Here is a 27,319-nt window from a genome sequence, read left to right as displayed (position 1 = left end):
GGGGGCGGGGGGCGTGGAGGAGATGCGGTCGGTGAGCCGGGAGGGCCCTGGGCTCACGTGACCCCGTGAGGTGGTCGGGCGTCATTCTGCTGCAGAGGAATCACATGGCCTTGTGTTTTTAAGAAGTCATTCTGGCTTTTCTGTTGAAGGACCCGGAAACCGAGAGTGCAAGCAGGTGGGCCAGTGAGCCGCTGTGGTTCACCGAGACAGGCGGGTGGGGTGAGCAGGTCAGTGAGGGGGACGAGCTGATGGGTTGGCTGTGGGGAAGGGAAGCATCCGGAGATGACTGCGTTTCCCGTCTGAGCGGTGGGCTCTTTGAGGTTGACACTTACAGAGCAGAGGAAGACAGGTTTGGCAGGGAAGTCGGGAGTTCCGTTGTGGAAGTTAGAGGGGGCTGCCTCTTGGCATCTGACCGGAGGTGACAAGGAAGTGCTTTGCTGTAGGATTCTGGGGTGCGGTGGGAGAGGCCTGGCTGGCGGCTGTTGGGAGGTATTGCAAGGCTGGGGATGGACAGCTGTCCCCTAGGGAAAGCACGAGGCTGCCCTCCAGTCGTTGGCTTGCAGAGGGAGTATGGGGATGGCAGGTGAGCGATCACGGCCATCGGTGAACGCCACGGAGGTCCGAAACGCCATCCTTGATGTGTTCATCAGAGGAGTGAGAGGCAGGGGCGCCTGGGTGGCTCAGTCAATTGAGTATCTGCCTTCGGCTCAGGTCATGATCCCAGGGTCCTGGGATCGAGCCCCGCATCGGGGGCTCCCTGCTCGTTGGGAAGCCTGCTTCTCTCTCTCCCACTCCTCCTGCTTGTGTTTCCTCTCTTCACTGTCTCTCTATCAGATAAATAAATAAAATCTTAAAAAAAATAAAAAGAAGATTGAGAGGCAGGAAGGTTCCAGAAGAGATCAAGAATGTGAGTGACCAGGTTTTGGGGTGCCCTTTGTGTTGGGTGTGAACATCACTTAGAATGATGCAAGGAGATGAAGGGGACCTGGTCTGCTGAAGTCTCAAAGAATGACAGAGTGACAGAATGTGTCTGATGTAGCAGTAATAGCAGGTGTGGGGGGTGTAGACAGCTAGGGGGCACAGGCAGGGCATGGGGCTAGAATATGGAGTTGGGAAACTGCAGAGTCATGGCGAGGCTGCGAGGAAGCTGTGTCCCCAGGGGCCAGCCAGGGCTCTGCTAAGAGGGCAGAGCTGAGGGCACAGTGCAGTTTGCCAGTCAAAGGTGGGAGTTGTGGAGGGCTGGGAGGGAGGGCTGGGGCCAGGGGCCAGACTGTAGGTGGTGGCTTGGAAGGAGGAGCTTCCTTTATGGGGACAAAGTGTCCTCCTTTATGGGGCATGTGGTTCAACAGCTTGGAAACAGAAATGCCTGTTTCACTGAACCGGCCCATTGGCCAGATGATCAGGGAAGAGGCAGCACCAGGCACTCTCAGCCTCAGAAGGGGATCTTAGGGATGATTGGATTTTGTGCCTAGCGCCAGCCGGGCTCGCTCTAGTGACTTCATAGGGCATCACCTGCCCCTTGTCTCGTCCTTGCTAGTTCCAGCCAGTGGTGCTTTAATCCCTTCCCAGTCTTGGGAACTGGCCTGCAGGAGCAGTAGCTTACTCGTGATTCTTCTTACTGGTACTGAACTGTGTGCGAGGTTTTTTTTTATAGAAGGGAATTAGGACAGTAATCCATGCGTGATGGTTGTTGGTCTCGGGGTTAGTGGTGGTGCGGGGAGATCTGTGGAGACCAGGAACACGATGACGGAGAAGTGTTGGGTCAGCTGGTAGAGAGGAGGAAGACAGGAAGGCAGCCGTGCGCCTTGGAAGCTTCAAAGTCGAGGTCAGAAGCCTCTCCCGAGTCCACAGCTTGGAGGGGGGATGGAGGGCGCAGAGTGAGCTGGGGGAATGACCCGTTTTGAGGATAGCTCACCTGCAGGGTGGGGGTTCCGACCTTGGAACCGGTGGATTCTTGCCCTGGCTGCCTTCCCGTGCACCTGTGCCCAGGCTCTGTGACGAGCCACGCTCTGTGTTTGGTCACGCAGGTGGCAAGTGGTATGTGAGTTGTCATTGCTCCGAGGGGCTGACAGTCTGGCAGTCTGGTAGTCTGGCGGACTGGAGGAAATCCCCCTGCTGTGTTCAGGGCTCTGCAGGAGGCAGGAAGGAGAGCGAGGAAGCTGGGAGGGAAGGGCGTTGGGGCAGAGCTGGTTTGCAAGATGGCTCATTCGGCACATTCGGCGGTGGTCTGGAATTGTCGACTGAATATCCCTGGGGATCCATTGGGAGTCAGAGGTTTTTGACTCAGGTCTACACGCCCAGGTCCTTACCTAGCTGGTAGCATCAAGTGGGCTTGCCATCGGATGGAAAAGACAACCGTCAGAAAAAAAGAAAACCCTTTGTTGGTGTCTGTGGCACTCAGCCTGGCTTCTTGGGATTTGGGCACTGAAGGGGGTGGGGAGGGTCTTTAAATCAAGAGCTGGGGTAAAAGAAGTTTGCTTAATTGAGTGACTTCATCTAAGTAATTAGAGCCTTTTTAAGGGGCTCCGGATGTGATTTCTTAAGAGCTTTGTTATCGTCAAGGCTGCTATTTGGTGGGTCCTTGTAGGGACCAGCGCAGCCCCAGCTGCTCCCTTCAGCAGCCTCAAGTCGTGTTCTCCCCATTTTCCGGAGGTCAGTACTGAGGGGTCCTATGGCTAGTTCAAGGTCATACAACCAGAAAGTCAGCACAGTCGAGGTCCACCTACAGCACATCCGACAGAATTTTTTTCTCATTAACTTCTGAAAAATGGTGGTAAAATACAGATAACATATGGTTTACCATCTTACCATTTATGAGTGCACGGTTTGGGGTGGTAAGCTCGCTCACATTGTTACGCAGCCCGTCTCCGGGACCCTTTTCACCTCGCATCAGTGTTTCATTAAGCACGGACTTCCCATTTCCCCTCGCCTCCCAGCCCCTGGCAACCGCAGTTCTGCTCGCTGCCTGTTTTAGACTAAGTACCTCGAGTACGTGGAATCGTGACGTCTGTCCTTGGTGGTGGCACCATTTTGTATTTCCCAATGGCCACAGGCAAGGGCTCTGATTTCCCCACATTCTCGCCAAACTTGTTATGTATTTCCTTTTTGATAGTCGCCATGCTCCGATGTGTGAGGTCCTGTCTCCCTGGGGTTTTGATTTCCTTTTCTCTAGTGATGAGCATCTTTTCCTCTGCCAGCAGAATTTCAGGGCACGGTGTCATCATCCGGTACGTCCCACTGCTAATTGCCTCAGCATTTTCCCCGGGGAAAACCACCCGGTACGGTTCAAACCTGTTTGGTGGGAAAGCTCACACGGATTGATGCTTTTGTCTGGGAAAGAAATTCAGACGCAGAGGTATTGGCTGACCAGCAGTCGTGGAGGTCCTGACCTTGGAGCGCCGAGTGGTCCGGGACCACGGGGTCCCCAGTACCGTTCCTGGGACTACAGCCCAGCCTTCACCTCCTGGACTGGGGTTCTTCAGAGGCACCAAGCTACCAGGATTAGCAAAACCTGAAGCTCAGTTTCTCTCTTGGCTTCTTTTGTGATTCACGGAATTCATCGATTCAACAGCAAAACATTCCTAAGCTGCCCTTCCGTGCCAGTATTGTGCTAGGGATAAGGCCCTGAATAAGAGAAATAGGAAGGAGGTCTACTTTCCCGTGTTGTCGGGTTGTCGTCTGGCCTCTGGAATGTTCTTACTGGCAACATCAGTGAGATGCTGTTCACCGCTGGGCTGTCTCTGCGTTCATTATTGTCATTTCTGGAACGTATAATCCCCATCTGCGTAGGGCTCTGTAGATCTTCGGTACAGTTGTTTTCTTTTCATAATTAGTAACTTGTAGAGCTCATTTGAAATTATATAAATACGTGGTACACATCACTCTTTGACCCATGAGTTTTAACTTCGTCAGTCATTCCCTAATTCCACGGTTCCTTCTGTATTTGCGTTCTAGAATTTGCCGTCCCTCCCGTTTACGTGGCAGTAAGGATTCATGGATTCTTCTGTTCCTTAATGGTGTGACTCATTGCTATTTATTTATTTGATGCTGGAAGTATTCCGGATTTGTCTGGCGAGAGGCCTTCGAGCTGTCTCCTCTGGCCTTCGGGCACATCCTCGTGATTCCCTGAGCGCTTCCTTATTTCGTGGTGTGCGATGTTCCAGGCCTGTCTGGTACTTCTCTCTGCCTGTCCCATGTTGGTGTCAGCCTGTGGAAGAGGCGCTGTCTCTAGGAATGACTTGGACCCTGCTCGCCCCTGGGGGCACTCCGCACCAGGCCCCGTAGGCGTTAGGCGCTGGCAGCTATGCCCGTGGCCAGACCAGCCCTTGCGGTTTCCTGGGGTTGCAAGTCGAGTCTCAGCAAAGGCCTCTAGGGAACTTTAGAAAAGAGAAGGTTTATTACTCACGGGTCCTACAGGGTGCAGGGTGTGCCTGGAGCGTGCCTGGGGGCCACATGGGTCCGGAGCTGGCGGCACAAGTAGGCAGGCACACACACCGGAATCTGGGCTTCTGCCTTTAAAGACTTTATTTATTTATTTATTTGACAGAGAGAGAGGGAGAGAGTGAGAGAGGGAACATAAGCAGGGGGAGTGGGAGAGGGAGAAGCAGGCTTCCCGCTGAGCAGGGAGCCCGATGCGGGCTTCGATCCCAGGACCCTGGGACCGTGACAGGAGCTAAAGTCAAACACTTAACGACGGACACACCCAGGTGCCCCTGGGCTTCTGCCTTTACTCCTTCTGTTGAGGACTGGGGTGCCTGGGGTTTCCTGAGTTCACTCTTTATTGGTGAATTTAAAACATAAGAGGGAATTATAGCCCAGGAATGGAAAAGCCAGTGGCCAGAGGGTCAGTTATCTAGTCAACGTGAGCCTTCTAGCTCACTAGCTACTGTCTGGGCGGCCTGGCTCTTTATTCCGTATGGCTGGCAATGTCTTGCTTTGAGAGGGACGACTTTGAAGTGGCTTCCTCTGCAATCAAAAGGTTAATGTCAGGCATTTAAATTATAGTTAGGAAAGCTAATCGTTAGGGGTGCTCGTAAACCTCCCCAACCTTGGAATCGGACATTTTTAGGAGACCTGGTTCCTCTTAGGGAAAAAAGGTAGGAAAGTACTCAAATCTCGTGAAGGGGGCCGAAAGGCACAAACATCTAGTTATAAAATTTTAAGTCGCGGTGATGTCATGGACGACATGCTGATGATAGTTAATAATTCTGTATTGTGTATTTGAAAGTTGCTAAGAGTAACTTTTAAAAGTTCTCATCATAAGAAAAACAATTTTTGTAACTATGTATGGTTAAAAAAAAATCCAAGATTGGGGCCCTGGAATACATTTTTTAATATTATTTTTTATTATGTTATGTTAGTCACCATACAGTACATCATTAGTTTGAAAGTTGCTAAGAGAGTAGCTTTTAAAAGTTCTCATCATAAGAAAAACAATTTTTGTAACTATGTATGGTAAAAAAAAAAAATCCAAGATTGGGGCCCCAGAATACATTTTTTAATATGTTAGTCACCATACAGTACATCGTTAGTTTTTGATGTCGTGTTCCATGACTCATTGTTTGCATAGAACACCAAATGCTCCATGCAATACGTGCCCTCCTTGATACCCATCACTGGGCCAACCCATCCCCTCATTCCCTCCCCTCCAAAACTCTCAGTTTGTTTCTCAGAGTCCATAGTCTCTCCTGGTTGTCTCCCCCTCCAATTTCCCCCAATTCACTTTTCCTTTCCTTCTCCTAATGTCTTCCGTGTTATTCCTTATACTCCACAAGTAAGTGAAACCATATGATTATTGACTCTCTCTGCTTGACTGATTTCACTCAGCATAATCTCCTCCAGTCCCATCCACATTGATGGAAAAGTTGGGTATTCATCCTTTCTGATGGCTGAGTAATATTCCATTGTGTATATGGAACGCGTCTTCTTTATCCATTCGTCTGTTGGAGGGCATCTCGGTTCCTTCCACAGTTTGGCTATCACGGCCATTGCTGCTGTGCACATTGGGATACCGATGGCCCTTCTTTTCACTACATCTGTATCTTTGGGGTAAATTCCCAGTAGTGCAATTGCTGGGTCATAGGGTATACTTTTTAATTCCGGTATGTTCCTGCTTCTGGGACTTCTCAGTGGGTAGAGCTGTGTGTGTGTGTGTGCGTGTGTGCGCGTGTGTGTGTGTGTGTGTGTGTAAGCACGTATTCATTCCCTCCCAATATCTCTAATGTAGACCTTCAAAAAATTGAAGTGTATTTGTCCCGCGATGTCACGTTCGTTTTGGCTGTGCCCTTTGACGACTCCGTGGGTTGTGCCTTGCTCGCCCAGGCGTGGCTGTCGTCTGCCACCACACACCACAATTACAGCACCACTGACTCTATTCCCTATGCTGTGCCTTTCCTCCCTGTGACGTACTCCTGCTCCGTAACTGGAAGCCTGCCCCCCCACCCCGATCCCTCTTTTTTGCACACTCCCTTCCCCTACCCCTCCACCAACATCAGTTTGTTTTCTGTATTTACGGGTCTGTTTCCAGTGTTTTTAGATTCCACACAGAAGTGAAATCGTATGGTATTTTGTTTTATAGACTTTTTTTTTTTAAGCCCCATGAATGTGGGATTCTAATTAGACAGATGCCTAATTTGTCTTAATTTTTAACAGGTGGCTGAACCCCTTGTTTAAAATCGGTCACAAACGGAGATTAGAGGAAGATGACATGTACTCGGTGCTTCCAGAAGATCGCTCGAAGCATCTGGGAGAGGAGTTGCAAGGGTAAGCCCCAGGCAGGAAGGAGCAGGGTTCGGAGGAGTGAGAATTTCTTCTAAGTGTGTGACTCATGGTTTGAGAGGGTTTCAGTCTTCCCCTAGGTCCTTCTGGAGCCTTCTTCCCTCCTGTCGTGCCCTGCCCTCCCCCTTAGGCTGTCCCTGGGCTTAGCCTCCTTTGGTGGCTCAGGGATGACCTGTGTTTCCTGTGCTTTTGTGGCGTGGAGCTTGCCAGCCTCAAAGGCCCTGGATGCCAGGCTCTGTCCCCGGAGACGGTCTCGCCGGAGGAGGCCGTCTGTGCGCCTGTCTGGCTTCCTGGCCTGCGCCTGGCGCTGTTAGTCCAGCCACGCTTGGCCGCGACTTGTTTCCTGAGACTGGAACTTTTCCCCTCAAGGCATGTTTTTCCTGGTGTTTCAGATTCTGCCCTACACGTCTTTGATTGGTGGTGGTGGGGGGGCCTGCAAACAATTATCCAGGGCTGGGGAGGCAGCCCCGGGGGGCCCGTTGGCCGCCTCCCTCCCTTCTGCCTTCTGGTCAGCCAAGCTGTTTCTCACCGCTTGGTTTTTCTCCTCGCAGGTGCTGGGATAAAGAAGTTTCGAGAGCCGAGAAAGACTCACGGAAGCCTTCTTTAACGAAAGCCATCATAAAGTGTTACTGGAAATCCTATGTAGTTCTGGGCGTTTTTACGCTCATTGAGGTAAAAGCTTTCATGGGCTGTGTGTTGTTTTTCCTCGTGTGGCTGGGCACTGAGGTGGGCGGCACGCTTGGGGACAGAGGCAAGTGACCTCAGTGTCTGAGGAGAGCGCACATCTAGGAAATGGGATGCCCGTAGCTCAGCGGTTGTGCTCATCTTCAGAATGAGCGGAGACTCGGGGGGTGGGGGGCATTACTGTTTTTCTTTTAACGGATTGAAAGGCCGTATTGTGGGAGGATGGGGCCCAGAAGTTTTCTGCCCTGTTAGGATGCTGTCGGCTCTCAGTAAATGTTATAAATGCTAAGAGAGATCCTTGCCTGGGTGGCTCAGTGGGTTAACCATCTGCCTTTGGCTCAGGTCATGATCTCAGGGTCCTGGGATTGAGCCCCACATCGTACTCTCTGCTCAGCGGGGAGCCTACTTCTCCCTCTCCCACTGCCCCTGCTTGTGTTCCCTCTCTTGCTGTATCCCTCTCTGTCAAAGAAATTAATAAAGTCTTAAAAAAAAAAAAGAGTGACCCTTGACCCAGAGAAGACTCCCTAACCTCAAGGAATATGTGCCCTCTGATTTGGAGGAAGTAAATTTGGGTCAGAGCCCAGAATAACATAAAACAGTTTATTAGGTGTTTAGCAAATTACAGTGAACTTGACCAGGCCAAATCTGATAAATGCTTTCCCCGAGCAGGTTTTCTTGTGTTTCCCCTTCCAGGGGATCAGAACCCCGGGCCCTGTGTCTGGGCTGGAGCTGGCCAGAGCTCTTAAGGGTGCCTTGTTCTCTGGGTGCCCCCTTTCTAGCTGGACACGTGCTCTGAGCCAAAACCCCCTTTGTGGAGGAGCTCTGGCTCCACGAATTCTGGAGGCTTCGTGCCCCACCCTGTTCTGGTTTCCTGTCGCTGACTATTGGCGTGGATCGCTGCTTGGAAGGGGGAGCTTTGGTAGTGTGACAGGGCAGCTACTGTAGGAGTGATCTGGAATGGAAAAGCTAAGGCACAAAGCCAGGAGTTCAGTGACTCCATTAGCCCGATGGGCCTCAGTCAGGCTCGTTCAGTAAAACCGTGTTCTCCCAGGCACAGCACCAGTGAGAACTGTGAGCGCCTACTGGTCTGGGCTGTGGGCTGCTAGAAGGGTGCCTCCTCTCCACCTGGCTGGCCCGGCTCTCTGTCGCACTGTCATCCTGCCCTAGGGATGTTGATGACCCTGTGAGTGTAGGAGAGTCGTAGGGGTGGGAGTTGCGGGAGTTGCGGTTGCCGTGAAAAGGTGGTTTTAGGTGGAGACCGGCGGTGAGTTGTCCTAAGTGCGTTTTGTTGGGTGTGAGGGGGGTGGGCTGGCTGGTTTGTCTGGTTAAAGTCTCTTTTGTCTGGAAGGGCGGTGGCTATAGATCTCCGTTCAAAATATGCAGGGTGACAAGCTGGGGTTTATCGTGGCCGGCGGGTGCGGGATTTCCCGAGGAGATGTGGCTGCTGACCTTCCAGAGCAGAGTGCGCGTGGAGTCGGCTCGTCCCGCAGCCTCGGAGTCTGGGCACGTGCCTGGGGCCCATGTCCCGTGTCTGCTTGGGCATGCGTAGGGACCCGTGTCCTTGGAGTCTGGTGCTAGATCATATCCGGAGCAGGCCTGCCTCTGTGGCCTCTGGTTCTCTCCTTTCTCTTTGCTGCCCAGGGCTGAAGAAGCTGAAGGTGGCAGCTCTCAAAGGGTGGCCCTTGGGGCCCGGTTTGGACCGAGCTTCTGGTTTCCCTCGCTGTTGTGGGTCGCTGCCTACGTGGATTACGCTGCACTATACGACGTGTATATACACTCTGCTTCGTGTAGTGTTACTGCTGCTGCCAGCTGCGGGGGCCGTAGAGACGTACTCGGGGGTAGAGACATGCTCAGTGGTGGTGTCGCTGGCGGCCGCAGAGGTTCATATTCTGTAGCCACGGCAACAGCAGTCGTAGTTCCTACAAGCGGTAACAGCACTGTTAGTAGCACTTTCGGCCGGGGCTCAGTCTCGTGGCGGCAGGGGCCACAGCAGTACTGGCGGCGGTGTGGTGCTGTAGTAATAGGAGTACTGTAGTAATGGGTACTTGAGAACTCAGAAACTGCTGCAAGGGGGCACCGGAGTCGGCCCGGTTAAGCCTCTGCCTTTGGCTCAGGTCATGATCGCAGGGTCCTGCTTGGCAGGGGGTCTGCTCCCCCCTCCCCCGCTTGTGCTTATGCTTGCTCTGTCTCTCTCTCTCTCTGTCAAATAAATAACTTAATAAAATCTTTTTTTTTTGAAAAGTTTTTTTTTTTAAGATTTTATTTATTTATTTGACAGACAGAGATCACAAGTAGGCAGAGACGCAGGCAGAGAGAGAGATGGAAGCAGGCTCCCTGCTGAGCAGAGAGCCTGACGCGGGGCTCGATCCCGGGACCCTGGGATCATGACCCAAGCCGAAGGCAGAGGCTTTAACCCACTGAGCCACCCAGGCGCCCCAACTTAAATAAAATCTTAAAACAGTAAAAAGAAACTACATGTGATAATACTTTCATTCCTTTGGGCGGCTCAGACGAGAGGGCGAGTCTCGCTTTTATTCACACTGTAGGAAAGAGGCTGCATGGTGCCAGGTTGTTCCACGGAGTGCCCGGGGTCCCACAGAGCATGGAGGACAGAGCCGCGATTGGGCCGCGGGTGCTCCGACTCACGAGCCTGACCACGTTCACGACTGGTAGCTCATCTGGTGGCAGGAAGGCTTGTCGAGGGCTCAGACGTCAGGGTCTCCGACACGTGCATCTTGAACTTGGCTCGCACATGACTGTAAGATGCTAAGAAGTCCCCGGGCAGGAAGTTAGACCGGGGACAGTAAATCTGGGCAGAGCTCCGGGGTCGGTGTCCCCCGGCTGTTGGAGGTGGCTATGGCATGGACACCCGCAGCAGCAGCACATGGTGTCTTTAGATGGGCCCAGAGACTTCAGAAGGCCACCTTCTACTCTTGACCGTCCCTTCGTGGATGCGGGTGGGGCCGCCCTGGTGCCCGAGTTCGTAAACAGCCCCCCACGTGCAGAAGACCCCGTTCTTGATGAGCTCCTGGAGACCGACCAGCAGGAAGCCTGGGGCCTCGGTGGGACTCCAGTGATCCAGGCAGAGGTCGAGATCTCTCTGTTGTGACTCGCAGGTGTCCCTGGCTCCCTGAGGAGAGATGGTGGCTGCAGGTCTTGTGTGGGTTTGCACTTGCTGGGCAAGGATGAGGACCCCAGGTCACCGGTGTGTGGACACTCCCCCAGACACAGGGCATGCCGCTGGCCTGGGGCCACACAGTGACAGTCTGGGATGGAACCTCGCAAGACAGGGGGTACACACACCCGGTGTGGGGGCGCTGGGCTCCTACCCGGAGGATGCTCACTGCTTTGTGCTGTGACGCAGCCAGTATCTTGGTGGTGGCCGTGCTGGGTGTTCCCATTGTGTCTTTGAGAGGATACCAGGGCTCTGCGTCCTGGTGGCTGGCACTCTGGCAGCCCACGGTGTGAGAGCGCAACCAGAAGTAGACCTTGAATTTGTCTTTTTAATTAGAAATTTAAAAAAAATATATTTATTTATTTGACAGAGAGAGACACAGCGAAAGAGGGAACACAAGCAGGGGGAGTGGGAGAGGGAGAAGCAGAGAGCCCCATGTGGGACTCGATCCCAGGACCCTGGGACCACGACCTGAGCTGAAGGCAGAGGCTTGACAGACTGAGCCACCCAAGCGCCCCTAAACCTTGAATTTTTTCTGGCAGCAAAAGAAGTCTGAAATCCAACAAAATTACTCGGGTTTTTCTAGACTCGCCTGTTGGCACAGTGCTGTTTTGGAGACATGAGAAATGATTTTGTACGTGGGAGCTGGTAAGGCTCTGTTGCAGTTCAGAATCACTCTGAGGTGCTGGTCCGGGTTTTCAGTGGTTAAAGGTGGTTCTGCATTTCGTGGGTTGCCGGCTAGTGTAATAGTTGATTTAATGAAGCAGTTTCCCATTTTGTGATCTTTCCTGCTGCTCGTTGGCCTTCGTATTTTAGGTAGTGGAAGATCTAAACTCAGCGGTAGGATTTTCTCAAAAGCTTGCAGCTCGCGGATTATCCGCGGAATCCGCGGTTTGCAAGCACCGATAATCGGGGGTTTGCAAGCACCCGAGTGTTCCCAAGCAACGGGTGGTCTGGCAGCTGCCAGTGGGGAGAGGCGGAGCAGGGCGATGCAGGCGGGGGCGAGGCTTTGGAGGTTGGATTTCAAAGGAGTGTACGTCTCCTTCCTGTGGGAACTGAACGCCTGTGAGACAAGCTCTGAGCCGATGTTGAACCTGGGGGCGTTCCTGCGGGCGGGCACTAACAGGGCTGGAGCAGCCAGCAGGCTCCCAGTGCGCCCGGCCCCTGTGTGCCTCTCCGTGAGGACAGAGCAAGGGTCCTCCTGCCCAGAGCCGTGAGGGTGGGGAGGAGGCGCCTGAAAGCTCTTTACCCGGCAAACAGCAGCAGAGACTCCCTCCCCACACTGCCCGGGCATTCTCTGTGACAGTGACTTGGCTTTTGTCTGGAACCACTTTTGCCAATGGTTTCTGGTCGAGGTAGAGGCTGCAGGGAGGCAAAGGTTTGCCTTCATCTGCGGGCTGGAACTCAGCTGCTGGGCAAGAAGTAAACCAAATCCTTTTGAGTCCTATCTCCTGCCCGCCCTGCCCCATGTCATTTGTGCTTCTCCTCAAGGCTGATTCCTTGAGTGTTGTTCCAGACCCTTGTGCATTTACATCCCTACTCCGTTCCAAGCTCCTTTCTCCTCTCTCTAACCCAGAGGGCCGAGGAGTGGCTGCTGGTTGCATATAACCATTCAAAATGGTTAGATTAAAAAAAAAAAATCTGCGTAGAGGTGAAAGTTCTGGCAACTCCTTAGAAAAATTGGCTTTATGAGCAACTTTTCTCAAGAGTACCTGTTCTCCCATTGTTGCCTGTCGGGGAGCCGTGGGTTTTCCGAGCCGGGTGCAAAACCGGCCTCTGCCTGAAGAGTGGACTGGGTCTCTTCTTGGGACTCGCCTCTAATGAGTGTGAGCTTAGTTTGTACTGACTGCGATGCTGGTTTTCGGACACCATGGGCTCATGCATCCATTTACTTGTCCCTGGATCCCTCTGAGGTACACCAGGCAGGAATTTCCATGGATAAGGGTATGGCGGCACAGGAGGGCACGGGTGGACTTAGGTCATGGGACGTGTAGGTCACCGGCCTGGATTCTGAAGCAAAACGTCCCGACTGCCAGATGAGTGCCCATTGCCTTCTGCCCTGACTCCTTCTCCTGCCAGGGCCGCCGCCCACGATGGGCAGAGAGCTGAGAGCAGGTGTTTTTTCTCTGACAGTGGTTCTGTGCTACAGTGTTCTCTGCTTCGTGTGTGTTCATACACACGGTTTCTCCCCCACTGCTGCTGTTGCTTTTCAGGAACACTTAAAAATACAAACCTAGAAGATGATGGAAGGATAGGAGCGTATGCCATCCCAGAATATGCCACTTTGGGCTATAGATTATTTTGTGCTTATTAAACAAGTTGTTTTTTTTTTTTTCCCCAAACTGGGCTCCATGCCCAGTTCTGGGGCCCGAACTCACAACCCTGAGGCCATGAGTCTCATGTTCCACCAACTGAGCCAGCCAGATGCCCCTGAGCAGATTGGTTTTGAGAAACATCAGTCACAGAAACTCTGAAAACAGAGCAGAAGTTCCCTTTCTGTAAGGGACAGTTAATTTTATAAAGGAGACCTCTATTTGTAGAAATGTCTCCCTCTTTGTGCCGGGCAGACAACGGTAGCTCTGAATCGCAAGAGAGTCCTATCAGCAGAGAACTCAATCAGCACAGTCAGCGTTCCCCCTGTTTCCCATGCTTTTCCCGTTAAACACCCCCATGGCAGTGGCTCTGGCCCTGGGGGTTACTCCGTTTTCTTGGGGCTCTCCCATATATGCCGGAGGTATACCTGTTGATAAACTTGTGTTTGTTTCTCTCCTGTTTATCTGTCTTTTATTACAGTTTCTCAGGCCAGAGCTCAGAAGGGTTGAGGGAGAATGGCTATTCCTCTCCTGCAGATTAAGCTTGCCTGTCCCCCTAAGCCAGCCTCAGTGGGTATCAGCTCATGACTGGTGTTGACCCTTCTGTACCCCACTCACTCTCATGCTTCCCAAGAGTATTTTCAAGCAGTTCTTAGGTACTGCATCATTTTATCTGTATTTCATTTTATTTATTTTATTTATTTTAAAGATTTTGTTTATTTATATGTTTGATAGAGAGAGACACACACAGAGAGGGAACATGAGCAGGGGGAGCGGGAGAGGGAGAAGCAGGCTTCCCGCTGAGCAGGGAGCCCGGTACGGGTTTGGTCCCAGGACCCAGGGATCATGACCTGAGCCAAAGGCAGATGCTTAACAACTGAGCTACCCAGGCGCCCCCTCATCTGAATTTTAGAAAGTGTCTTTAAACAGACTCTTTCCCCGATTATGATCTAAAGCCATTATCATGCATGAACATTAGCACTGATCCTAGAAACCATCAGTATCTAGCTAGATCTCACACTTACTTCTTTCTTTTCTTTTCTTTTCTTTTCTTTTCTCCCCTCGCAGTTTGAATCCATATCCAGATCAGGTGCATTTGGTTGGCAGTGGTTGTCTAGGTTCCTTTCCATTCTCTTTCACTATAATTTTATTTATTTTTTCAAATCTAATACTCGACACCAAGTTGTTTGTCCTGGAGAGATCCCCATAGTCAGGACATGGCCCGTACCTTAGACCCTGTGTCATGGAATGTGTTCTTCTGGAACCTTAAGTTAGTGGGTAGATCTAGAACCTGGATCTGACTCAATTTTTTTTCCCCTTCCCTTCTCCTTTGCCGGTTGATTTGGTAGGTCTGCTGGTGGGCCTCACAGATTAGGTACATCCTGTCTGCTTGTCTTTCTCGTGTGGGTGATGGGAGGAGTGCTGTTCGTGATCGTTGCTCAAGATTGTTAATTGACTAGACGGTCGCAGAATGTGGGGGTTCTCATCCTTCCTGGGTTCATTCACTGCTTTTCCCCTGTTAACCTTACACATAGAACTTCCCACTTACGTTACCAGCAAAAACGGGTTTATTCAGGAATGGCAGCCCGTTGCATTCTGGGACAAGCAAGCTCTGACCAAACTGTAGGCCAGTCGCCCAACGCTCTTTTATGGGAGAAAGCAGGAAGTTGGGAGGGACTGTTCTAAACAGGCTGACCCTTTGGCTGTTAGGTTTGACTCCATCATTTTCTTTTCGTCTGATAGCTTCTTTCTGTTTCCTCTGCTTGCTTTCTTTTCTCCTGGATCAGGCGTGATGGGATTGGCTAAGAAATGTTTCCACTACATGGGGCAAGTCGTGGCATCTAGCTGTGTAATAAGTTACCCTAAGAAGCAAGAGTGGGGTTCAAGTGTCCGGTGTTTCAGGGAGCTGAGTGCCCAATGCTCCATTAAGAAGTACCTGCTTCAGAGACTCTGAAACTCTGGTAGGACCTTGAACCAAGGGGTGTTGTGGTATCATATTGGGCTCTTCTAAAAACCCCTCGTGGTTTTACAGTCAAGAAGAATTCTTGTGAAGGAATAATAAAGACTGTATTCTCATCTGGTTTGTGGGAAGAATCTTCACCGGGCAGAAATGACTGTCAAAAGATGGGCGTGTTTGCTCAAGTGATTTTTGACCTCGCTCCTGCTCTCCAGAAAGTTTTAATATGGTTACTTCCAAGTTTGATAATACATATTTTCCTGGTTTTATTTCTTTGTAGTTGAGGGTAAGGATCAAGAATGGACAGATGAGTGGGGAGGTAGGGGCCTCGAGCTGGCATTACTCATTAGTGTGTTTGATTGATGGATTGTTAAGTACTGTCAGCAGAAAAATCCCAGCGTTTGGGTGATAGTGCCCTGCCTTTATTTTGTGTTCTTTTCTTTTTTTTTTTTTAAGATTTAAAAAATTTATTTGTCAGAGAGAGTGAGCACAGGCAGACAGAGAGGCAGGCAGAGGCAGAGGGAGAAGCAGGCTCCCCGCTGAGCAAGGAGCTCGATGCGGGACTCGATCCCAGGACACTGGGATCATGACCTGAGCCGAAGGCAGCCGCTCAACGGAGAGACCCAGGGGTCCCTAATTTGTGTTCTTTTTCCCTGGGTTTGCATCTCTCTGTTTTCTCTCTGATGGGTGACTCTGATGGTATTTTCCTATATCCACACCCATGTTAGGCTCAGATGGAGAGTCGAGAACCAATCAACAGGCACTGAGTCCCAGAGACGATCCTGTTTTAGGGAAGTTTGGGCCGGCAGGGGTTACCTCTGGGCACCCAGGGTGGTGTGCTCCTGACCTGGGCTGGGACCGCCCATGCGAACAGTTCGATGCTCTTGCTTCGCTCTGTTAGCCTCCAGATTTTCATCTCGGTGATCCCATCAGCTGTTCTGTGGCCTGCTATATTCGGGTTGCTTTTATAAACTCAGTGCTTCTTGGGACGAAAGATGGGGCCTGCTGGACACGCAACAGTGAGCCTCTGTGTTCTCGAGATCTGATTGTCTTCCGTGAGCAGCGTTTCCTTGTAGTACAAGAGGGCCATGACCTCCTGAAAGGCGAGGCTGACGGTGAAGTTTGCGAACGGGTGTGTGCATGCCTGTGGTGCTGGGGTTCATAATGTCACACTCATCTCAGGGATGGGAACCGCTTTCGGTCAATATCCTGAAGGGGCACTGGTTGGTTGAGGAGAAAATGCATGTTAGCTGCGTCTTGGGTTTGGCTTTTTGGGGTTCCCTTGCCCTTCTGCAGTGTGGGTTCCTCACTCGGGACAGATTGAGGAGAGCCACCAGAAGCGAACCTGTTGGTTGGTTGCCACATCTGCGTTAATAAGGACAGGTTGCCCAAGAGGAAATGTTTGTTTCAAAGTGGAGTTCTTGAAAGATTTCCAAACTTTTGGCATTAGATGAAGTGTGGCGGAAGGTCTGTGTGTTTACTTTGGGTGACATGCATTTGCACTGAGTGTTTGGCGTGCTTGATGGTACCTGGTAAGAGCGATGTAGGTTTTGGGGTAGAGTGCCCATCCGGCACGGAAGGGCAAGGGTTGACGTTTCTTTGCCTCTCGTTTTAGAGCAAAAAAAAATTGCTTTCCTTATGCCTTAATTTGGGACGTAAGCCCCAGCGCTTCCTTCACTCAGTGGTGTAGGATTGTAATTTTTTGCTTTGGGGGAGGGAAGAGTTCTTGTTAAAATTCTTCCAAACCAGCACCTGTGATGTATGGCTTACAGAGAACCATGGATGGCGAACCATGGATGGCATTATTTTGAGCTTGCCTTCTGCTGTGTTTAATTTTTGACTCCAAGGCAGCAGTGCTCAACTTCTAGGGGTAGACACATTTGAAAGCAGAGCCCCCTGTGGCTGAGAGCCTGGGAGCCTCCTGAGCCTGGTCCCATTTCCTTACTCCAACCCACCGTTGGAGGCTGGACTCGTTCTTTTGATCTACTGACACGTGGAATTTGGGGTTGGGCTCAGATCCGTGTTTGCACCAGTATCTCCGTTCACCAAAGCCCTTCTAATGCAGAAAGGGGGTTGGAAGAGCGTACCTCCCGTGAGCGAGCCATTCGAGACTTTGCTTTGGGCTGGGATGTTGACAGCGAAGACCCAGCAGGCTGGCTGTGAGCACACCTGTGAGCACACGCCACACTTTACTTTTGCCATTTTTCCTTATTCGTCTTGGGCCAAGACTTACCTGATAGTCTACCAAATGCGTTCTAAACACAGGTCGCAATATTCGTCGAGCACCCACAGTGTCCCCAAGCACAGCAAACTAAAGTTTTAAAGCTTTTGCACTTAGAATTTTGGCTTAAGGTTAAACTATTATCTGGACGTCTTACTTAAAAGAAGAGTTCTGTTTTCCTTGGGGATGAGTGATGAATGTAGCACTTTGTTAAAATGCCTTTTTAACATGCTTGTAATAAACACAAAGCTACCTTCAGAAAAACTGGTAGGACCTGTATTTCTAATTACAGCTTTCTCCGTTCCTTTTAGGAAGGCACCAAAGTAATCCAGCCCATATTTTTGGGGAAGATTATTAATTATTTTGAAAAGCATGATCCCAGTAATGCCGTGGCTTTGCACGAAGCCTATGTCTACGCCACGGTGCTGACCACCTGCACGCTTATCCTGGCCATACTGCACCATCTCTACTTCTACCACGTTCAGTGCGCGGGCATGAGGCTGCGCGTCGCCATGTGTCACATGATTTATCGGAAGGTAAGTGTCATTTTGTATCAGGACGTCTGCCTCACCCCACGTACCAAAAGCATTTTGGGAAAGTTCGTAGATTAAACATTTTGTAAAAAGGATCTCTGTTTCTATGTATTTATTTCAGTGGGGGAGGGGCACAGGGAGAGAGAGACTCCCAGGCCGGCTCCACGCCCAGCACGGAACCAGACATGGAGCCCCGCGCAGGGTCAGTCTCAGGATGGACCCTGAGGTCGTGTGCCTGAGTCATAATCAAGAGTTAGACTCTTGACCCACTGAGCCACCCAGGTGCTCCCCGGAATCATTTATACCTTACCAGAGAAGCTTGTTATTTATAGCAGGGGAATTTTTTTTTTTCCCTTTATGTGAACTTTACTGATACACAGTGGAAGTTTTCTATTGTGATCAGTAGATCACATTTGATCTATTGTGATAGATCACAACCCCTGCCTTTGATATCATTTGGCCACAGGCTGTTGCAAAATACTCTACTGGTAATGGAGTCTAATTAAAAAATAAGTATCAAAAATAAGGATCAAATTGATTGAGGCATGAGAAATTTCCAGTGTTGTCGTGCCTCAATCTCTGAGTTGTATTTATGGAAATTTTATTGTTGTTGTTCATGAAAACTTTCGTTTCCATCAAAATTGTGTTTACAAGGGACCGTCTATGAAATTGGACTGTAAAATTGAATCTCAGAGAAAAGATTGTATTTGAGATAAGGAATAATTGTATTTTTTAAATGAACCGTTTAACCATGTTCAGTGTAATTGTGTTAATTAAAGGAAAATATAGAGTCCATGTCAGACACATTCACCGTTCTGTAGTTATGGTTGTATTTTTTTTAAAGATTTTATTTATTTAGGGGGGGAGAAATTGAGCGGGAGGGTAGGGGGCGGGTAGGATAGAGGGAGAGGGAGAAGCAGACTCCCTGCTGAACAGGGAGCCCCATGTGGGGCTCAATCCCAGGATCCTGAGCCAAAGGCAGACACTTAACCCACTGAGCCACCCAGGCGCCCCGGTTGTTTTTAATAGTATTAACGAAAATAGTTGGGGCACCTGGGTGGCTCAGTGGGTTAAGCCTCTGTCTCCAGCTCAGGTCACGATCTCAGGGTCCTGGGATCGAGCCTCGCGTCGGGCTCTCTGCTCAGAGGGAGCCTGCTTCTCCCTCTCTCTCTGCCTGCTGCTCTGCCTACTTGTGATCTCTCTCTCTCTGTCAAATAAATAAATAAAATCTTTTTAAAAAATTTAATGAAGATAGTTGATGTTTGGGATGAAACTTAAAATTTACATTGTTTTTAGTGATTTTAGAGAGAACTTATGGCGTACTTTATGTTGCTTTCCATTCCAGTTATTACTTTATGCACTGTGTTCTTCTCTGTTAGTATACATTGTAGCCGTTTCAATGACAAGACCTGGTTTGATGTGTTCAGTGTTTTTGTATTGAGAAATGCCATAAAATTCTCCCATAGTTCAACCCAGTCTGAAGTATCATGGAGGGAGTGAGGATTCCAGGTGTCTTTACCAAGGAGTTGCCATAGACAGAAGTGACAACTGGATAGCTCTCTGTTTTGGGCCATTTGCTTTAAAAACAAAAATGCTCCATTTTAACTGTATTGTATACTTGAAATTTGCTAGGAGAGTTCGATTGTAAGCAGTCCCGCCATATACACAGAAGGATGACCTTGTAGAGTGATGGATATGTTAGCTTGACTGCAGTACTCGTTTTCAATGTGTATCTGTCAAAATATGACGTTACACCTTAACTATATACAATACTTTTTGATCAGTTAATCAATAATTAATTTTTTGGTAATCCTTACACCCAATGTGGGCTCAAAGTTAAGACCCCGAGATCAAGAATCCCATGCTTTTCTGACTGAACCAGCCAGTGCTCAATATATACAATTCCTATAAAAAAAATCCTTATGGGAAGTTCAAGTCAAACAATTTAAACTTAAAATATGGCTTCATTAACCTAGTTGCTGCGTAACTAGAGCTTCTGTTTCTTAGGACTGCTTTTCTTAGCAAAACGCAAGATGTCTCCTCCAGCTCTCCTTCTGAGCAGAGTCCTGTTCATCGTGGAATTGTGGGCATGCCGGAGGTTTCTCACTGTCTGTGGAGGCTGTGACCCGTACGCTCAGGTGTCTCCTGTGTGATGTGGAAATGGTTAGCACCGCCTGTCTGCCCCAGTCAAGGCGTCTTCGTTGCTGTCCTTCTCCTCCTCATGCTTATTCTGTTGTAGTCCCTTCTACCACTTAGGAGATGGGTCCGATTTCTCTATAAATTAACTAGATCATGCTTTTGCTCCCATAAATAAATAGGAAATTTCACCAGGACTCTACTGTGAGAATCTTAACCGTGGGAGCCAGGTTTGGGGGGACGGTTCAGTCCCACAAAGCTCTTTCCTGCCCAGGTGAGGTGGTGGTGGGTCCCCTGTTTTTCTTCCTCTCCCCACTAACTAATTTTAGAACTCGCCTTTGGGAAATCTGATCCGATCTGGCCCATTGGCTGCATGTAAACATCTCCCAGAGGTGTTAATTTGCAGGCTTGATTAGCCTGAAAGAATTGTCCCTTTACAAAGACTTGGCTTGGGTCAGACCATAGGCGTAACCTGAAATGGCAGGAACGTGGGAAAGACCGATCTCCTCAGGCATTGCCTTGCGTCTAGAATCCTGCTGGGGGAAGAAATAGGACACTTTTCCACCGCAGGTGGGCTGACTCTTTAGGGCAGAAGCTGGCACTGCCGGAAAGCTCTGAGAGGCCCCACCGAACGTTCACGCCCGAGGCTGGGGCCCTACCTCCTGATCCCCGGTTCTGGGAGAGCACCGGGTCGGGTGTCGTCACTGGAAGGGCTGCTGGGTTCGTAGTAGAAATTCGTAATATTGCAAGATGTCGTGGGTTGTAGCCTACAAGAAAACGACTTATGACTTGTTTACCTTTGCCCGGCTTTGGTAAAATTGCACTTGGCTTTTGAGCTTTTCTCTTTTTCTTTTTAAGATTTTTATTTTTTAAGGAAGCTCTGCACCCAACGTGGGGCCTGAACTCACAACCCTGTGGTCAAGCGTTGCCCGCTTCACCAGCTGAGCTAGCGAGGTGCCCGGAGCATTTATTTATTTATTTACTTACTGTTTGATGGTGGTAAAATACGTATAATGGAACATTTACCCCTTTAACTCTTTAAGGGGACCGTTCGGTGACATTTAAGTAAATTCACGCCGTTGTGCGGCCGTCACCACTGTCCCACCATTCATCTCCAGAACTTTCTGGTCTCCGCGGACTGAGACTGTACACGCTACACACTGAACTCCCCGGCCCCTCCCCCACCCCCATCCCCGCGTTACTTCCTGTCCCTGAATTCGTCCCCTTTTTCTAGGTGCCTCATATAAGTGGATTCATGCAGTATTTCTCCTTTTGTGTCTGGCTCACGTCACAGAGCCTCATGTCTTCAAGCTTTACCCTGTTGTCGCCCGTGTCAGAATTGAACTCCTTCTCGAGGCCGATGACCGTCCCACTGTATGGACGGGGCCCATTCCTCTGTAACTGGGCATTCGGGAGGTTTGCCTCCACTTTCCGGTGGTTGTGAATACAGCTGCTGTGAACATGGAAGGGCAGATCCCTCTTCAAGTTCGTATTTTCAGCTCTTTCTGGGGACATTTTCCCAAAGTGCAGTGGCCGGACTAGATGGTAAATTTTTGAGGAACCGCCTTACCCTTTCCCACAGGGCGGTGTCATGTTACTTACTCACTTGGTCATTGATTTTTCTCGAAACGTGAGGACTAAATGAAGAGTTTGGATGAACTGTGGCGTTTTGTTTGGATCGGTGATCGGTGATTCTGGTTGGTGGTCTCTTGATACGGCCCATGGATGTCTGTTTTAGGTTCCTCAAATCTATAGGACTTTTTTTTTTTTTTTAAAGAAATTTTCACCAAATAAAGAGATTGGGCAACACAGGCTGTGTCTTTTGGAAAGTCAGCGGATTGGCATGAAGAACACAGGTTCCTCACCGTAGTGATGTTTCGAACGTCGTACTTGCTCATTTTAAGGAAGTCACCGCCTGTCATGGGTCGTATTCCTAGCATGGGTTACTGTCACCGCTGCAATGGGACTAGTGGCTTCTTTCCTGTCTTTGTTCTTGTCCAGGCCACAGAAGAAGCAGGACATGTCCAGCTTCAAATCTCAAGGGGCTGCTTTCCCAGCTCAGAGCAGAGTAGGCAGGGCCAGACTGGGGGAAGATGGCAGCTTCAGCCCCATCGCTAGTGGAAACGGATCTCGCAGTTGCCAACCTGACCTTGGCTTCAGGCTTGAATGCCAGTGAGCCTGAATGTTTTAGGTCTCTAGTCCTGGGTGCACAGGATGGCCTCCTTTGTAATCAGGATGGTCTTGTCCCGTGGTAAAGAGATTTTCTTGTATTACCAAATGCGTATGGCACAGAGGTTTTTCCTTAAAATCTTAAGCCTGGTGGGCCCTGGGTTTCCTGACTCTGTGTCCAGTTTGAAGAGCTGCGGCAGTTCCATAATGAACCTTGATGGCTGGTTTGCTCTGAATGCCAGGGAAAGCCGGAGTTGTCAGCTTTTGAGTTCATGGACTCTGTTCTCTGTCCTTGTTCCTTGGGGCAGTCTTTCTTGCAGAACGGATCATTTTGACTATCCTTTTTATTCTGGCTAAAAATCTCATCTTCACTCTCTTTAGAATTACCCACAGGATAGTGTTTGAGAGTACTTGTCTGTCTTTGGTTGAACTTGTAAGATGAGTGACTTCCTCCAAACATCTGAGTTTCCTTTTATCCTCTGTCGTGGATCTGTCTTGGCAAGAATTTATGTACAGGAAACCCTCATTATTCACAGGTTCTACGTTTGCAGATTGCCTGCTTGTGGAATTTATTTGTAACCCCAAAATCAAGGCCTGGAACTCCTTCACAGTCATTCGTGGGCATGCACGTCGTCACTAAAATTTTGTATTCCCTGATACGCATATTCCTAGCTGGGGTTACCTCCTCGTTTCAGCTGTCCTACTATAAACAAAGTGTTCTTTTCACGGGCTTTTTTTTTTTTTTTTTAAATTTTTAAATTTTATTTTTTTATTTTATTTATTTATTTGACAGACAGAGATCACAAGTAGGCAGAGAAGCAGGCAGAAAGAGGAGGAAGCAGGCTCCCTCCTAAGCAGAGAGCCTGATGCAGGACTCGATCCCAGGACCCTGAGATCATGACCTGAGCTGAAGGCAGAGGTTTAACCCGCTGAGCCACCCAGGTGCCCCTCACGGACTGTTTATATGTAGGGCCTGTTTTCTGCTCTTCTGGGCTTCTTGTTGGTGATTTTGCTGTTTTAAATGGCCCCACACAGAATGCTAAGGTGCTTGCTTGTCTGGTGTTCCTGAGTACAACAAGGCTGTGATGTGTCTTGTGGAATAAACATAACACGTAGTACGAGAAAATGCCTGCGTTAGATAGCCTTGGTTCAGGTTTGTTTGTTTTTGACTTGGTATTTTTTTTTTTTATTAGTACATATAACATATTATTTGTTTCAGGGGTACAGGTCTGTGATTCATCAGTTTTACACAATTCACAGCGCTCCCCATAGCACATACCCTCCCCAGTGTCCATCACCCAGCCATCCCATCCCTCCCCTTCCTTGTTTTTGATAAGACTTCATTCTCATTTGTGCCTTTGTCTTCCTGGGTGTTTTCTCTGGCAGATTAAAAAATTTTTTTCTTTTTTTTTTTAATTTTCTTTTTAAAGAAAATTTAAATTTTCAGAAATTGATAGTGAACCCTAGGTATGATTTTCCTTGAATTTATTATGCCTCTTGGGGTTTGTTGAACTTTTTGATCTTTAATTTATTCTTTCTCTAAAAACTTGGGAAATGTTTGGCCGTTGTATCTTTTACAATATTATCTTCTGATCCACTCCCTTCTTCCTCTTTCTTGGATTCTTTTTACATGTATGTTAGAGCATCTGAAAGTGTCTCGTAGTTCCCTCTTTTTCTCCCCCCTTAATTTTATTCAGTTTTTTTTCTCTCTTCTTCAGATTGGATAGTTTTCTTTTAATCAGCCTGACTCCCTTTTCTGTTACCTTCAAACTGTTACTAAGACCAGCTAGTGCGTTTTCCGTCCCGAGTTTTGTATTTTTCAGTGATAGAATGTTCACTTTGCTCTTTTTTACAGTTTGTATTTTTCTGCCGAGGATCTGTTTACTCATATTTCTCTTTAACTCTTTGAACATATCTCCCTTCAACTCTTTGAACATAAAATTAAAAAAAAAAAACACAAAAACAATGTCTGGGTCAAACTTTTTTTTATTCTTATTTATATATTTGGGGGACTTGCTTTTTATTATGAAGACTGCTTTCTTTCTTGCTGTGGTTTACATTTTCCTGTGGGTTTTTTTTGTTGTTGTTGTTCTTTTTGCGTGTCTCAGACTTAAAATTTATTGGGCATTTTGAATGCTACATTGCAGATCTGCCTTCTGATAGTCTCTTGAGGAATGTTGCATTTTGCGTTAATAGGTCACTCACCAGTTGGTCTCTTTCAACTTGGCGTAGGCTTGATTTATGCTTTGTTAGCTTACACTTTTGGGAATTCTCAGGTTATTTTTTCAAAGCTTCAAGTTGGTAGGTTTCAGCCTTCAAGCTCTGTGTCCTTTGTGGGACCTTGTTAGGCCTTGGTAGTAATCTTTTCTGGGTTGAGTCTATTCTAGATCTGTTCTAGAGCAGATCTGTTCTAGAGAAGAGATTCTCAGCCTTTGCACTGCCAGCATTTAGGGCTGAGTAATTCTTTTTGGGGGGCTGGGGGATGGAAGGGGCCCCATGCATTGTGGGATGTTGAATAGCAACTGTGGCGTCTTCCAGTTGTAACAACCAGTAAATGTCTCCAGACATTGCCAGGTGTCCCAGGAGGTGAGGGCCACACTGGCCCGGCTGAGAGTCCCTGCTCCACAGCGTGGTCTTTCCTTCTCAGGTGTGGTCTTCCTGGTGGCTCAGCTGTATTCCAGCCTTGTTGATTGCTTATTAATAAGTTTCTCCACGCTGGCCGGGCAAGAACTTCAGTGCCCTAACTTGACCTTCAGGGCTCTGTGTTCTGCTTGCTACTCCTCTTGCCAGCTCTCTGGTGACCTGGGCCTTTTTAGCCCGTCCCTCAGCTAAGGCCTTGGCGACAGCATCCCTTCCCTGCCCCGGGACTTGGGGGACCCTTTCATTCATCCCCGGAGATGCCAGCTGCTTCGGCCGCGCCCAGCCTCGCCTCTGCCTCCTCAGCTCCGTGGGAGCTGCTGTCCTGCGTGGGCTTCATCCGGCTCCCGGCCACAGCTGGAAGACGGGCTGCTGGCCGAGAGCCACGACAGCGGTCGTGTTGACCTCTTGAGTGTCCTGCTTCCAGGGATCTGTCTTGCACTGCCTGTTACCGGTGCCCGGACATGTGATTTTGTCCAGTTCTGTACTTGCTTGTGGGGCCGGCCTGCCGTCAGACAGCAGCTGTCTGCTCATGGCCTTTCCTCGCCGGGTGTTTATGGGCCTTGCAGCGGGGAGCTCCGTTTACGTGACCGGGCAGGGTAGCCCTCCCCTGGAGTGTGGACCCGCTCAGCTTCCTTGCCGAGCAGAGCAGGGGGGACAGGTCATATGCTAGGCTGCGGGTCACTGGATTCTGTTATGAGTCATCATTGTGCTTCATACAAACCCAGATCCTGGGTGTCCAAGACCTCCCCCAGCGTAAAGAGAGGCCTGGAAATCTGTATATTTAATCTGTGCCCCAGGGATTCGTATCCGCAGGACAACTGGGGAGTCACCGTGCTAGGGACGGTGAAGGGGACAGTGGGCAGGGCGGTGGTGTGTGCAGAGGCTTCTTAGAGAGTGAACACACAGCACGGCTGTCTGTATGCTGAAAACATGACTGACTCTTAATTTTCAGAATCCAATTAATTTTTAAATTTTTATGTTAGTCTGGAGATGTTTTTGTTTCTTTGTTACTTGAAGGTATTTCTGTAGGTTTAGAATTTTTTTTGGTTGGTGACTATTCTCCATCCTACCCACTGCCCCCAAAGGTGATCATTTTGTTTTTATATTTATTTATTTTACAAAGGATTTTTAATTTATTTTTAAAATTTTTAAGTTATCTCTACACCCCCTGTGGGACTTGAACTCATAACCCTGAGACCAAGAGTCACCTGCTCCCCTAATGGAGCCAGCCAGGCACCCCTCATTCTGTTTTTTTTTAAATTAACGAATTTTTATTTTTATAAGATTTTAAAAATTTGTTCATTTGAGAGAGAGCGAGAGAGAGTGTGTGAGCCGGAGCATGAGCAACGAGCAGGGAGTGGTGCGGAAAGAGAGGGAGACATAGACTCCCCGCTGAGCAGGGTGCTTGACCCGGGGCTCCATCCCAGGATCCTGAGATCACGACCTGAGTTGAAGGCAGACGCTTAACCAACTGAGCCACCGAGGTGCCCCTAAATCAATGAATTTTTAATTGCGGTAAAATACCCATAACTTAAAATTGACCCCATTTACCACTTCTGAGTGTCCCAGCATGGTGACCTTAAGTACGTTCACATCATCGTGCAACCATCACCACCGTCCATCTCCAGAACTCTCCGTCTTGTAAAGCTGAAAGCTCCGTCCCCGTCACACCAGTTCCTCATGCCCTCCCCCCACCCCGGGCCACCCCCATCCTACTTCCTGTCTCCAGGAAACTGCCTGCCTAGGTGCCTCCTGTGAGTGGGATCACACAGGCTTTGCCCTTGGGTGCCTGCCTTTTCTCTCACTTGGCACAGTGTCTTCAAGGTTAACCTTATTTTTTTGAATGGGTGCGGGTCATACGTGTGCTCAGTTTTCATTGAAAAAAAAATGAGAGTTCGCCCTCGTCCTCAACAGTGGCCACCAACTTTCAGTTACTTGTGGAGGAAGAGGAGGGCCTTTCCGGACAGGACGGTACCCGCTCTGTGGGTCCCTGCGCAGAGCCCACAGCCGTGGCTGGGTTATGTTTTGAAGTCCTCGTCTCCTCCCTCTGGGACCCATTAGCTGAACTGACCGGGTTATTTTCTTTGTTTGGATCTCTGTGACTTGACAGCCGTTGGTCCCCAGCTGCCACTGGTTACACTCCACTCTAGTGACGAGGAGAGCGTGGGGTGTGGGATAATGGCATTTGGTGGAGACTACGATGGGTGAGGGTGCTTTCCTCCCCGGTCTGTGCACTTTCTCTTAGTTCCTTCGTATGGACCGATGATGTTAAAGCATTGCAGTTTTTTAATTAGTTTGGTTCTAAAAATGAATGCTGTGAAAATCACGAGTTGGACAGCATCTCCTTTTGTCATTTTTTTTTGTTTTTTAAATTCTGTATGGATTTACTGGTTTTCTGAAAGCTTCAAGCACGGTATTTATAAGGGAATGAGTAATAATACAGCCTGTTGTGTGATATCAAGAAAGGGTGCACTTTTCCTTTAGGTGTACTGCATATCCATGCTTTGAGAAATATGAAACATTAGGGAAAAAGGTTATGCACATTTGTAAAGCACTCTTTTTTTTTTTTTTTTAAGATTTTATTTATTTATTTGACAAAAACACAGCGAGAGAGGGAACACAAGCAGGGGGAGTGAGAGAGGGAGAAGCAGGCTACCCGCTGAGCAGGAAGCCTGATGTGGGGCTTGATCCCAGGATCCTGGGATCATGACCTGA

The 27,319-nt window shown here is 49.1% G+C and overlaps 1 protein-coding gene across 5 annotated transcripts in view; it reads left to right on the top strand.

The window, feature by feature from the left end:
- Positions 1-27,319, top strand: part of ABCC4 (ATP binding cassette subfamily C member 4) — a 253,197-nt gene that overhangs the window by 36,124 nt on the left and 189,754 nt on the right. For 4 of the 5 annotated variants that reach the window (XM_045978081.1, XM_045978080.1, XM_045978077.1 and 1 more), the window contains 3 exons: positions 6,652-6,762; positions 7,329-7,449; positions 17,438-17,662. In XM_045978081.1, the coding sequence (XP_045834037.1) occupies positions 6,652-6,762; positions 7,329-7,449; positions 17,438-17,662 (457 nt within the window). Of the gene's footprint in view, positions 1-158; positions 176-6,651; positions 6,763-7,328; positions 7,450-17,437; positions 17,663-27,319 lie in introns of those variants that run through there. The other variant, XM_045978079.1, reaches the window with a different exon arrangement.

This window comes from Meles meles, chromosome 14, assembly GCF_922984935.1.
Source record: "Meles meles chromosome 14, mMelMel3.1 paternal haplotype, whole genome shotgun sequence".
In the NCBI taxonomy this organism is placed as follows: Eukaryota; Metazoa; Chordata; class Mammalia; order Carnivora; family Mustelidae; genus Meles; species Meles meles.
Note: the sequence above shows the minus strand (reverse complement) of the source record. Positions and strands in the feature narration are given on the sequence as shown.